The sequence below is a fragment of the Babylonia areolata genome, chromosome 33 (genome assembly GCF_041734735.1).
Source record: "Babylonia areolata isolate BAREFJ2019XMU chromosome 33, ASM4173473v1, whole genome shotgun sequence".
Lineage (NCBI taxonomy): Eukaryota > Metazoa > Mollusca > Gastropoda > Neogastropoda > Buccinidae > Babylonia > Babylonia areolata.
Genome location: NC_134908.1, coordinates 12,187,100 through 12,200,638, shown reverse-complemented (window position 1 = coordinate 12,200,638; position 13,539 = coordinate 12,187,100). Strand labels below are relative to the sequence as shown.

The window sequence follows — 13,539 nt, the reverse complement described above, 5'->3', positions numbered from 1 at the left end:
CAGGACATGGCAAAGGAGTCATGTCTGTTGATAGTGTTTACACTGAGCAGCAGGGTCCCAGTACCACTGTTTACTCTGACCCACACACACTTCGCCTCAGGCGATTCAAGAAAATTGTGGATTATTAGCTGTTGCCATTCCCAGCAGCTGATCACTGTGAAATGACAGTTGAGTGACAAGTCGGTGCCGCACCCCCTCCTTGCCTTCAGTGTGGCCTTCAACTTTGTCAAACACCACTCCTCAATCTCTCCTCCCCCTCTTCTAAAATGATGTAAAAATGTTGCGCCTTCAGTGTCAGTCATGGTCACTTGCTCAGAACTGATGTCTGATTGGATAGATAGACTGAAGAAGGAGTCTGGTGTTGTCATCAGTTTTGTCACTGTCGTTGTCACCACCTTCCAGTTCAAACGTATCAAAAGACAAGACAGATCCATCTGTCATGGTTATACTCACACCTGATCATCAGCACAGCTCGCAAAGTTATGTAAATCTGCTGACTGGGACCACTATTGTCACTCGATGAAGTTTCCAATGCCTGTTTGGCATGTGTGGCAGATCTCTTCACTTACGCATTCCAAGTGGTTCAGTTAGCAAACAATTATTGAGAAAAAAGGGGTCTTCCACCTGATGATTGCTCGATTAGATAGTAGTCGGTAATCCAGACACATAAAATTAACCATTCAGAGTCTATTTATGTTCATTGTACCAAACTCCTATGAAGGAAAAATGGAAATACATACAGGACATCAGTGGACATCTTATAGGTACTATGGCAACAGTTTTTGCAGGCCATCAGCCGATATCTTATAGGCACTCAACTGGTTAAGTATCTCTGATGGTTAGCATGCATGTGTTTGTACTTGGTTTCAGTGTGGCGAGTTTGAATTGAAGTGAAAAAGAATCTGGAAGATTTTAATTCTTCAAACAGTTCAAAACAGGGAAGATTTCAGTTGTGCAACACTGTTCCAAACAAAACTAGCCAGTCTCCAAAGAAATTGCATTAATGCAGATTCTTTAACTAAATTTGTTTCAGTATGATAATGGTTCTGATACAAGTTCTAGTTTCGATAATGTATGTCACTATGTGTGTTTTGTTTTTTTCCACTTCTGTTAATTGCGGATCATTGTCAGGGATCACTATTTTTCGTTTCTTTTGTATGTATGCATTTATTTATTTGTGCATTTACTTTTTTTTGGTGCATCTGAATGGAGCAATTTAATGTGTTTGTTAAAGTGAGAAATTGAACTTACAATACACAGTTTCTTCTTGACAGATCAGAATGATTTAGAGTGCCAGTTCTTCTTGATTATCCCTCAAAATGGTATTACCTCACACACGCGTGCTTGCACACACACACACACACGCATGCGCGCTCACGCACGCACACGCACACATGCGCACCTATTTGATGTTATTCATTGAGTTGATTGATTGATTGACTGGTTCAGTTTCAGCCGTGTGGCACTCTGCATGCTGGTTCTACATTACCTGGTGGAATTTGTGTTCCATGCAGCTCGGCTGAGCTACTTCTCTGAGAAAGGGGACATGGCTTCTCACACGTGAGTTCTCCTCATGTGATGCCTTTTCTTGTGAATAAGATGTGTGTGTGTGTGTGTGTGTGTGTGGTGGTTTGTAAATTTGATCTTCAGGTTTCTTCTGCTAACATACCTTTTTTGTTGATACAAGTGTTATTTGATCAAGAACCAAAGACTTGCGACACTTGGTTAAAAAGAAGGGAAAAGATTTTAGATTTGATGGAATTGGATTTTTTTTTGTTGTAACAACAGATTTCTCTGTGTGAATTCAGGCAGCTCCCCTTGGGGAGAGTGCATTGCCACAGTGCCAACATTTTTTGTCTTCTTTTTTTCTGTCTGCAGCTGTATTTGTTTTACTGTTAAAGTGGATTTTTCTTCTGAATTTGACCAGGGCAGCTCATGTTGCTGTGGGTTCTTTTGCATGTGCTTATTGCATGCTGCACATAGGATCTTGGTTCAACATCACATCCTAAAGACTTGAATGGGTTTTTTTTTTATATGTTGAATCAAGGTTTCCTGAATTAGATTGTTTATTTTGGTTCAAGTTCATAGTCTGTAAACCCTTGACTGCTGAACCCTGGTGACATGAGATCAGTGTGGCACGAGTTTGAAAGGCTGTTACCTCTTTTTGTGTACTTATCAACGGTGTAAACAGTCATTGATTGTGCTAAATAAAGAATAGTGACATTGGGGCTTGAAATTTCAACCTTATCTGATTGAGGTGATAGTCCTTTATTGACAAGCATACTTGGCAGCAGCAGTCAAGGGGTTAATGTGCTGTGTGTGGTGGTGTGTTTTCAGCTTCATGGCCTTCAACATCCTGTTTGTATTGGTGAGGCTGGGGACCATCACTCTGGCTGTCCTCACTTTCTGGTAAGCGATCAGGAAGTGAGTAAGTAATGTCTGTGTGTGTGTGTTCATGTATGTGCATGTGCATGTGTGACTTCATTCTCTTTTTTTGTATGTGTGTTCACTTTCTACATGAGAGTGTGTTTGACATCATTTTTTGATCTGCTATTTATTTTTCATCAGCGTTAGGTTCATTTTAACCTCTTCAGTGCCAAGAATTATTTTGACTTGTGCTTCTTATTTTCCAGACGGTTTTGGGTTGCGGAGCGTAATAATCAACAAAAAGGTTTAGCACAGGGTGTGGGCATTATTCACAAGGTCACTTGCAGACGATAGCTGTTTGATCAATGCGAGCATGCTTTTCTATAACAATGCTAGCAGTACACATAATTTTACAACTCTGATGAAACTTTTCAACCCCTTCAATCTCTCTCTCCCCCTCCTTGGCCTGAATAAGGGAATGGGTTTGTATTTGAGGTCAACTCTAGGTCAGCCACAGAGCTATTCTCGACCAACTGCTCTGCTTTCTCTCCTTTGCTGGCTACATCTTGCTCTTTAATACCCCCACCCTCTCTCATTTCTGCAAATCATCAATCTAACTTTATCATGTCAAGCGAACCATGCCACACCTTGCACTCAATTCATGGACGTCAGTGACTTGTAAAGCTTCTGCAACATCTTGGATGGCAAAGTCTCAATTCTTTTGTTGTAACACTGCTGTTTCAAGCCACTGGGGTAAGGTTATGGTTTGTCATCCACCACTTTGAAAGCATCGTAAAGGGGTATTAACAAAAACACCCAGAAATTATCATGATTGGCTCTTGCTTTTGCGGATAATTACAGTAGACGTATCAAGCTTTTTGACAGGAGGTGATTGGGACACATTAACTTTAAAATGTAATTGAAAAATCATGAAATGATGCTGATGTATGTATATCATGGGGCAAATAGCAATGCATTTTTCATGATATATACATATGTCATGGGGCATTGAAAAAGGTTAAATAAGTTACAGCCAACTGAAAGTTAGAAGTGAAGAGCTAAATCCCAGAAAAAAAAAAGGTGAATCCTGTAATGGTCTTTTTTTTTTTCTTTTTTTTTTTTTTCCAAGAATCCCCTCGTCTTCCCCTTTTTGCCTTAAAATTTTCTGAGTTGTGCCCCTGTAATTGACAATTTCGAATTATTCCATATCTTCATGGATGTCTTACAGCTCAAAAGAAAATACATGAGGTATGTCATACAAAAAGTGTTAAGATGAAATCCAGTGATGATAGTTAACATTTATGTGTACAAGAAAGACTGGTTTGGTTTGGTTTTGCTCACATGTGTAAACAACATGAGTCTGTAAGAACCCTTTGCTTTGGTTGTTTGTGAAAGTGTGTGTGTGAGAGGTGTGTGTGGAAGTGATGAGATACAAGGAGAAGTGAGACATTTTGTGTCTGACCGGCAGGTACGGACTGGAGCAGACCAGTCAGGCCAATGTGGACACCAGCACTGGCAACTACAACACTCAGATCGTCAGGTAAGTCACATGCTGGACGGACGCAAGGTCCTCCCAGTGGTTAGAACTTTGGACTGTCAAACTGAGGATCCTGGGTTTGATCCTGGTATCAGCCAGGTGGGTTAAAGGTGGAGATTTTTCTGAACAACTGTGTCAAGAGATGTGCAGATTTGCCAGTGCCTTAATCCCCTTCATGTATATAAACATGTGGAAGTGCAGTAATGCATGTTAATCCTTTCATTGCCTGGGAAATAAGATTTAAGTGAAATGTAATTGCCTGGGTTTTCCACAAAAAAACGGGTATATATTTTCATAAAATTCTGTGGGCTTTGTTATTGGATAGAGACCCATAAGAGTATACATTTTCTGAAAGGTAAGTGAATAGAGAATTTTTTTAAAACATGATGTTTTCCAATTTTATATTTTTCCAAAGACATGCGGTTGTTTTGAAATCAGCATTTTGTTTTTTGTCATATTTTCAGTTTGTTCATTACAAACATTAGACTGGTCATTTGCACAGTAATGTAATATTTCCTGGACAAATGGATTATAACTATACACACAAATTATACGAGAACAACCACAATGAAAAAATAGAGAATGTACATGATTCAGTATGACTGCTCTGAGTGATAAGAACATAGATGTGATTGTCTAATCCTTTCAGTCAAATCAGATTTCTTGAAAAAAAAATCATCTTCCCCCATCAGGATAGTCAGACCCAAGAACTGTTTCATTTCAAACACATCTATTTCTGAACAGGTTGATAGTCTGGAATACTTTTTCTGCTTGCCTGGATTTTCTTGTGCCTGTTTGAGTGTCTGCTGTGCATACCAGTTGGTTTCCTCAGCAAATTTCTGAATTAGATTATCATCGACAAAAAGAGAGAAAAAGTCCGTGTAGTCTGTGCTTTGTGGGTTATTTTCAGTCCACTGTCACCAGTTAAGTTGGGAATAACAGGCTGAATGTTGTTTGTTGGCCCTACATTGATTCCCTAAACACACTTTGACCATGCCCCCTCCTCTGCCCCCCTCCTCTTCCCCCTCTCTGACCCGCTACACTTTGTCCAGTTCTTCTCAGTCAGCCTCCCGTCACCCTGCTTCTACCACTACCCTGCATAGGCTCAGTGCCAAGAGCGTCGCTCCCACTGCTGCTATCTCAGTCTGCACTACTGTCAGTCTTGTGGTTGGGGTCTGTACTCTGTTCAGCTGTTTGCTTGTTGGTTGTGCCAATCTCTTCATCGCTCCATTCATCTTCTAATTGTCCAATGAAAGTTCGTCACTGTCTTCTTCTTCAAGTTGATACTCCAATTCTTTCTGAGCATTAGTTAAAGAAAGCAATTTTGGTTGTTAAGTAACACCTCGATCATGGAGCTTGGGCCAGGTGTCACCATTTTGCTGAGTATGTGGTGAACAAGGCAAAATGCAGCCAGTAACCCAACCAAATCATTCAGATAAAGGACTACCTCGTGTCGTAGATGGGGTTTCTAGCTATCAATAGAATCTAGAAAGATTTGCCAAGCTAAACCCACCAGTTTATTAGGAGGGGTTTTTTGTCAGCGAACTCAGTAAAAATCAGGAAAAAGTCTGAATATTTCAGTTACGACTTGTCACTTTGGCAGCAGTATGTACATGGTTGCACCGATGAGTTATCTCATTGGCCAGGAAGTCTAGGGGTTAACTCACTTGGGACGGATAGTTTTCTCCCATGCTTTTCCCCACAGACGGCCCATTTGTAAGGGGTTAGAAAAAAATCATAAAAAATACAAAACACAAAGGAACAAAATGAAACTTTCAGAACAGGTTATTGACATGCTGGGTTAGTTCATGCCAAAATATGAAAGTTCCTACCTGAATATGTTTGCTATATGTGCCATGTTGAAAATACTCCAAATTTTTAGGTCAGGATCACCTTACAATCATATACTTTCATCAGCTCCATGAACACACAATCACAGGGGAAAAAGTCTGTATATGCACAAAATAACTGAAATAAAGTGGGTATTGTTTAGGATATAAAAACCCCCAGTAAATTACAAATGATATTATGTGCAAATGTTACAAATTGTTACACATGGGAAATTGGGGGGAAAAAAAGGGCACACTGGCACACCGGATAGTTCAGTCCCCAAGCACTGTCTTCCTAGTAGTCAGTGTAGTTCTGCACTGAGTGGTATAATTGGAAGCAGGTGATGGTCTTGTTGGGTTGGCAGAGTTTGTCACAGAGGGTAACCCCACACTTTTTACACCAGTTGGGGGTCTGCCGCAGCTGGATGTCCGGGTGCCTCCTGCTGCGAGCGCTGCACACGTGACATTTCCTGTAGTTCTTCCTGCCACTGGGGATGGGTGGCAGAGGGCAGGAGAAGTGTTCATTCTGCTTGCCACTCAGTCTGGACAGTGGAGACTGTATTGGTAGAGCAGTAGATGGCCCAGGAACTGCAGGATCAGGCTGTGCAGCGGCTTGCTGTACAGTAACTGCCACTCCACGCTGATACTGCTCATTCAGGCTGTCCCCAACAGTGATAACAAAATTTTTCAGGGACATTCTACCCTGGTTCCTGTTTTTCAGGTGGATGTTGTACAGGATAGAAGCCCGAATGAGGGTGAGGGTGAAGAGATGGGAGAACAGCTTCTTCCACCACTTCATGGTCTTCCTGTTGAGTGGCATGTAGGACAGTAGCTGGTCACTCTTGTCCACACCAGCCATGTTCAAGATGTAGTCCTGGACAGCTGCTGGCTTGCAGAATTCCCCTCATTGTGTGGTGACATTGATCATCAGGGTGGGATCAATTTTTGTGGTGATGACATGGACAGGTTTCTTGTCCATCCAACGAAGGACAGCAACTGCACCTGAAACAGTACAGTGGAAAATAAAGTGCTTGTACAGTTGTAGTGTATTCTCTTACTTACCTCTGCTGTCTCTATCAGCCTGGAAAAAATGACACACATACACACTACATATATACATACATAATTATATATACATGTGAGTGTGTGTGTGTGTGTTTACTTTCATTCATTACATAATATTTATATTTGCATTTCTGAAATATTTTACAAAACAATAAAAAAATTAGAATTTAGGATTTCAAGCAAAAATAATCCAAACAAACCTACCTTGTCTGTATGCCTAAACTTGGCCCCGTTGTGGTAGTGGCTGGGTCTTCAGCTGAGGAGGCATTCCCTTGCAAATGAATTTTGATTTTCCTCTCCAAGCACAGATAGCCTCATCCACACTGATGTCTTGGGGAGTGTAGAGGGTACTAAACTTGTTCTGGAGATGTGTGTACACTGGCCTAATTTTGTGCAGGGGATCATGTCCTTCTTGGCCAGGAGGGATGTAGTCAGCATTATTATTCACATGGAGCATGGACAAAATCAAACTAAATTTGGCCCTGCTCATTACATTTGGAGCAAAAGGGCTACAGAGCATGCGTTTTGTGCTCCAGTAGTCCTTCACTTCAGGTTTATGCACCACTCCCATGTACACACAAATGGCCAGAAAACCCACCAAATCATTCAGTCACACCCATTATCTGGCCACTGCTTGAATAAACTACTCCTCTGAAGCGGAAGGTGAACACCTACGTTAAGGATCTTTGGCAAGAGGAGTGGAACACCCAGACGGACAACAAGCTCTTCCAGATCCGTCCGGACCTAAAAGAGACCCTCCCTTCGGGGGTGAAGAACAGAAAGGAGGAGTCTGTGCTGTGCAGACTGCGTACGGGGCACACTTTTTTTTACTCATTCTTACTTGTTGAAGGGGGAAGAGGCCCCTCGATGCATTCCCTGTGATGAGCCTCTCACCGTGAAACACGTGCTCCTTGACTGTTGGGATCTGCATGACGTTAGACACAGACATTACACGGCGGTTTCTTTGAAGACTTTGTTTCGTGATGTCCCTCCGTGGGCGCTGATGGACTTCTTAAAAGAAGTGAACATTTTTAACCAGATTTGAAGGTTTTAAACAATGGAAGTTTTTTTTTTAAACTTTGGAGTGGAAAGTTTGAAGTGGTGACTCGTTTTAATTGGTTGTTTTTTTTATCCTTGTAGTAGTTACTGACGCGGCGATAGCCTTGAGATGGCCTTAGTGGTCGGCGAGGCTCTAAGCACCATAATTTCATTTCATTTCATTTCAGTTCACCTCTAGCCACAATGTTCTCTTGTGCATACCTGTTTGTCTCAGTGACGATAGAATTCAAGAGGTCTTCTGTCACAAACTGGTTGAAAAAGTCAATGGGGGCATGGTGGCGTGTGTTCATCCACCTCCCTTCCCCCTCTGTACTGACCTCTGAAGCTGAGTCACTGTCAGTATCTTCTTGCTGGTCACTTTCTTCACCATACATACTTTCATCACTGTCTTCATCATCATCGTTGATGTCAGAACCTTCAGTTTGAAGCATTTCAATCACTTCAGCAGCAGTAAAACGCCGCCATCGTGATCTGCTTTGCTCTGAAACATTTCCACTCGAACTCGCCTGGGACGCCATTGTTGATACGTATGTGGATTAGTTTGTCATGTGGGGTACCGAACTCAGTCATTCGCCATAGAGTATGTTTTCACGGGAACTCACGATAGAACTTTCCATTTGACCCTTGACACACTCGAGATGGCCGGTTAAGGTGCGGTTGACATGCCTCCTCAAAAGGAAAGTGTAGACAAATTTGTAAATGTTGAAAACGCTATAGCGTTCCGTCGTCCAGAACCGTGCTTAACGTCACGAAAGCTATAGCGTTCCATTGTCCAGAGTGAGTTAAAGATCTCTTTTATTCTTATCAGTGTTCGGTGGTGTTTAGAAAAGCAAGCATACCCAGCATACTTCACCTGAAAATGGAGTTGGGCTGCCTATATGGCAGGATGAAAACAGTCACATTAAAAGCCTACCTGTAGATAAGTTCGGATGAGACAATAAACCGAGGTCCTGTATGCAGCATGTATTTAGAGTACATTAAAGAACCCACGGCAACAAAAGGGTTGTCCCTGGCAAAATTGTGTAGAAAAATCCACTTCAATTGGAAAACAAATAAAATTGCAGGCAAAAAGAAAAAAAAAAGGGTGGCGCTGTCAGTGTAGCAACACGCTCTCCCTGTGGAGAGCAGCCCGAATTTCACACAGAGAAATCTGTAGTGACAAAAAGAGTAATGCAATACAAGCATGAACATGGGAGTTGCAGCTCAGGAACACAGAAACTATTCTGTCTACAGCCCTGTGCACCAGCAAAACAAAACAAAACAAAAAGCTATCCTTTCTTTATCCTGCTATATATTTACATATATATGGGTGTGTTGATTTTGTTGTTGTTGACTGGTCTGTTTGGGAAAGGGTTTCTCCCTGCATCTTTTGTGAAAGGTTTCCGTGACCCTTTTCTCTTTGATACCACAAATGTATTTAGGAAAGAAGTTATATCTTTAGAAGTTTACTCTTTCTTTGCACAATTTGAAAAAGATCCACGACATTGTTTTGTGTAAAAAAAAAATAAAAAAAAGAAAGAAAGAAAGAAATGATTCTTTATGACCAATAATAGAGGGGGAAAGATTTAGAGGAAGGGACTTAACCCTATCACTTCTGGAACTATTTGTGATTTTTGCAAAATAATCACCAACCTAAAAAAAAATCACAAAAATTAAAATTATGCTTGAAAGTATGTACCAGTAAATGTTATCTTGGAGGGAAATGAATGGAGAATATAATTATCATAACTTTAATGTTGACAGGATGAGATAAATCCCAATCAGGGGAAGATAACTCAGATTTTTTGGAAAAAAAGCAAAACACAGAATATTTTTATGTAGTAACATAAAATTGTCTGGTAGTTTTATTTTATCACTTTAGTATCACTCTTTCTGAAATAATTTTTTATCAGAGACCTACACAGGTCTTCCAGAAATTATGTCGGTGTGTGTGAACATTTGACCCTTTGGGGAGTCACACTGGTCGAGATGCTTCCCATACCCCCAAAATGCTGTTTTGCCACGAGTTGCCTTTGAGTCGCAAAATCGGGTGGGTTTTTTTGCTAACATTTACGTTTATCATGTTTTCCATCTTAGAATACAATAAATGCTGATATGAAGAATTTTTGTCCAAAATACGTAAGTGTACATCCTGCAAATAAACAATATTAGTCAGGAAAATAAAGTTTACCGGCCGAGCACCCACCCACCTATCGCTTACAGGACTAAAGCAGACTAGCTTCAAACGTATTTAGAGTGATCAGTGATGATTTTACAATTGTTTTCCACATGAAGCCACATGATTAAGCATCTTGAAGGTAATTGTGAGGCCATCATGGGGCCAACCTGATGTCTTTAAATGTAACAAGATTTTGTCTAACTCTCCTATCCTCAAACAGCAAATATTTCAAGAATGTGATTTTGTAGGGGGGATGATTTTATAGTGTGTTCTTGTTTGTTGTTGATAATTAACCAGAGGACAGTTTTGGGTATCATGATTTCACAGTTATATTTGTTCTGTTTGTTAAAGTGAACCTGATGATGTTATAAGAAGAAAGAATAAATGGCGTCAAGAAAGAGCAAACATGAAACAATCTCCCATCAAAGGTTGTGGAAGTCTCAGACTACATTATACATTTTGAAGAATTGACTGGAGAGCCTTTTGTCTGTTTTTCAAGTACGAATGGCTGGAGCAGTTTCAGTTAGAGAAACTGCAGACTTCCTATTATCGCAGGGACATGTCTGCAATTTTTTTAGGATCTAAGCTCATGTCATTGAGATTGCAAAAAAAACAAACAACAACAATAAAAAATTTTGATGATGAAGTTGTTCAACAGCAGTGAAAAAGTTTTAGGCATTCCTCTGAGCCATCGGAGAAAGGATTTTGCAGGTCAGAGCGCTTTTTTTTTTTTTATAATAATTTTTTTTTATTAAACAGAAAAGCATAAAATAAACCTAGGTTAGAGAAAAATGCACACAGGGCATTAGAAGAATTTGTAATATTTAAATATGAAGGCTGGAAAATGGTGCTTCAAGCTGCCTAACAATAAAAGGACCAAAAACTCCTACAGAGAATAAAGTCCTTTGACCATTTAGCATTATGATCAAATTATCACCACAGCTGCTGCAGGTAATACCTAAGAGATCCAGTCTCTTAGATAAGTACTGACAAAGAATCTAAACCAGACCAGGAGGATCTAGAGGAATCACACAGGTTTACTTTGGAACAGTTGTGCCAGGTGATTGGCATAGATTAGAAATCATCAGCAGACAAGTGATCATGATACTATCTAAGTTGTACAGTATATACTTAAGTGCTTTGGCAGAGAAAGCTTCCAGATCTGAGCTACAAAGCACAGGAAATGGAAAGAAAACAAGTTGACGCTCTTGGCAGATACCATCATTTTTCCCCACTTAATCAGTACAGATTTAAAATGAGTTTCAACTGACTAGGTAGGACATCCGACTGACGAATAATATCATCAGTAGGGAGCCAATGGAGGTTCCAAGACATTTCAGAACGATACACAAGGTACGGCTTCAGCTTTTCTCCCTGGTTAGGGGAATAAAACAAGTCTCTGATCACAGCTTCAGCTTTTCTTTTCAGCTTCTTTGCTCTGAAGCTGGGATCTGGATGCTTTCTCTGCCAAAGTACTTCTGTTTGTTGATGATTTCTTTATCAGTCACCTGGTACACATGCTCGAAAGCAAACCTGTGTGTCTAACTCCTCTAATTCATCTTGGTCTTATTTAGATTCTTTGTCAGCACTTCTCCAACAGACTGGACCTCATAGATATTGCCTGCAGCAGCGATGGTGAGATTTTGTTTTCTGTGCTAAAAGGTCAAAGCACCTTACATCCTTTTTTTCTGTTCTGCAGCTTAACACACTGTTTTCCAGCTTTCATATTCAACGACTGTAGTTCCTTCAGTTCTCCATGTTCCTTTTTCTTTGATTCGATTTTTTCTTCCTTCTTTGTTGAAAATATGCAGTCTGGTTTGAAAACTGCTTTTTACACTGTCTCAGAGGAACACCTAGAGGTTACTGGCTGCTGAGCTTCATATTCTGTGAAAGTCCTTCGGCGACAAAGGTTCTTTGTGAAGTGTTTATAGCAATATCCAAGGTACCCATGTCCTTGGTTTTGGCTCTCAGGAACAAAGACATTTTCCATGCCATACTAGGAGTTAGCAGATTCCAGCAGTTTCTGTTTGGCTTATCTTTCAGCTTCTCTTATAGTTTCTCCAGCTGTAGTTGTTTGTAATTAGTTTCCTTTCTTACTTTTCTGTTGCAAATCTTTTGCAGTCAGGCTTGAAAATGCATATTCCAATGTCTCAGAGGAATGCCTAAATATTTTGGCTGCTGCTGAACAACTTCATCTTTTGTGGGGGTCCTTAAATGGCAGAGTGTTTTTGGTGTAGTTTTTTTTAAGATTCTAAAGCGTTTATAGCTGATACCCATGCTTTGGGCTTTGGTCCTCAAATATTTGCAGATATGTCCATGCGATAAAGGGTGTCTGCAGGTTCCAGCAGTCTCTGTCTAAATATGTCTTGATTAAAGCCTCTTCAACATCTTTAATGCAGTCTGGGACTTTCTCTACTTTTGATGTGAGATTATTTCATGCTTGCTCTTTCTTGACACCTTTTATTCTATTTTCTGATACCATCACCAAGTTCACTTCAGCAGACACACAAAACAAATGTAAATCACAAATGTGAAATCATGATACACAGAACTGCAAAGTGTTGATGGGTTTTTTTTCTGAACCATTTATAGCAATCTCTGTGATACCCATGCTCTGGGCTTTGGTCCTAAAAAATTTGCAGGTATGTCCATGAGATATAGGGAGTCTGCGGGTTCCAGCAGTATCCGTCTATGTCTTGATTGAAGTTTCTCTAACTGAAACTGCAGCCGTTGGTAATTCAAAAAACAGACAAAAGGCTCTCAAGTTGATTCTTCAACATTTATAATGCAGTCCGGTACTTCCTCTACTTTTGATGTGAGATTATTTCATGGTTGCTCTCCTTGCTTTTTAAGTTTTTACTATCCTATTGAGAACAAAGAGATCATAACCAGCCCTGTTTGAACAGTCTCAATTTCTTCTTTGAGTTATGAAGTTATCTCTTATCTGTGAAGTTTATTACAAAAAATGACATCAGAGGGAAAAGATTTTAAGAACTGTGTTGTCCCCAAGTCTCATTGTGATGGAGTAAAAAGCAAAAACACTTCAACTGAAGAAGAATCAGACTGATGTTTGTTCTTCCATGGGTCATGGTACCACGGAGACATTGATGATTCGCAAGTGCCAAGAAGGATCCTGCTACAGTTTGTGCAGAAATTTAAGAAAGCAGCCCCAGCTTCTCTGAAGACAAGTGTCTAAATTAAAAAAAAAAAGAAAACCATGTCACAGTCTGCTGCAAAAATACTAAATATGCAATAGAAGAAAGAAAGAAAAAAGTACTTGGAATTGCAAACAAAATATTTTGTGTCAGGTGATATACTATAGATACAGAAAACAATTCTCTCATCTTCTACATATTCTTCTCTGTTGCTGAAAATATTCCTCTTAATTCTATTCTGGGGTTGGCAGGTCTGACATATCTACCTGGTTTTATTTACATTTTATTAATTTTTATGTTGGAATGTATCACAGAAGCACCAGAAAAGTTCCATTTAGGCATTTAACACAAAATATCGTCAGTTTCACA

At 40.0% G+C, this 13,539-nt stretch overlaps 1 protein-coding gene across 1 annotated transcript in view; it reads left to right on the top strand.

Moving 5' to 3' along the window:
- LOC143276907 (translocating chain-associated membrane protein 1-like 1) overlaps positions 1-13,539 on the top strand; it is a 69,548-nt gene that overhangs the window by 41,092 nt on the left and 14,917 nt on the right. Inside the window, exons 9-11 of the mRNA XM_076581570.1 lie at positions 1,450-1,560; positions 2,338-2,409; positions 3,836-3,907. Of these exons, the coding sequence (XP_076437685.1) occupies positions 1,450-1,560; positions 2,338-2,409; positions 3,836-3,907 (255 nt within the window). The remainder of the gene's footprint in view (positions 1-1,449; positions 1,561-2,337; positions 2,410-3,835; positions 3,908-13,539) is intronic.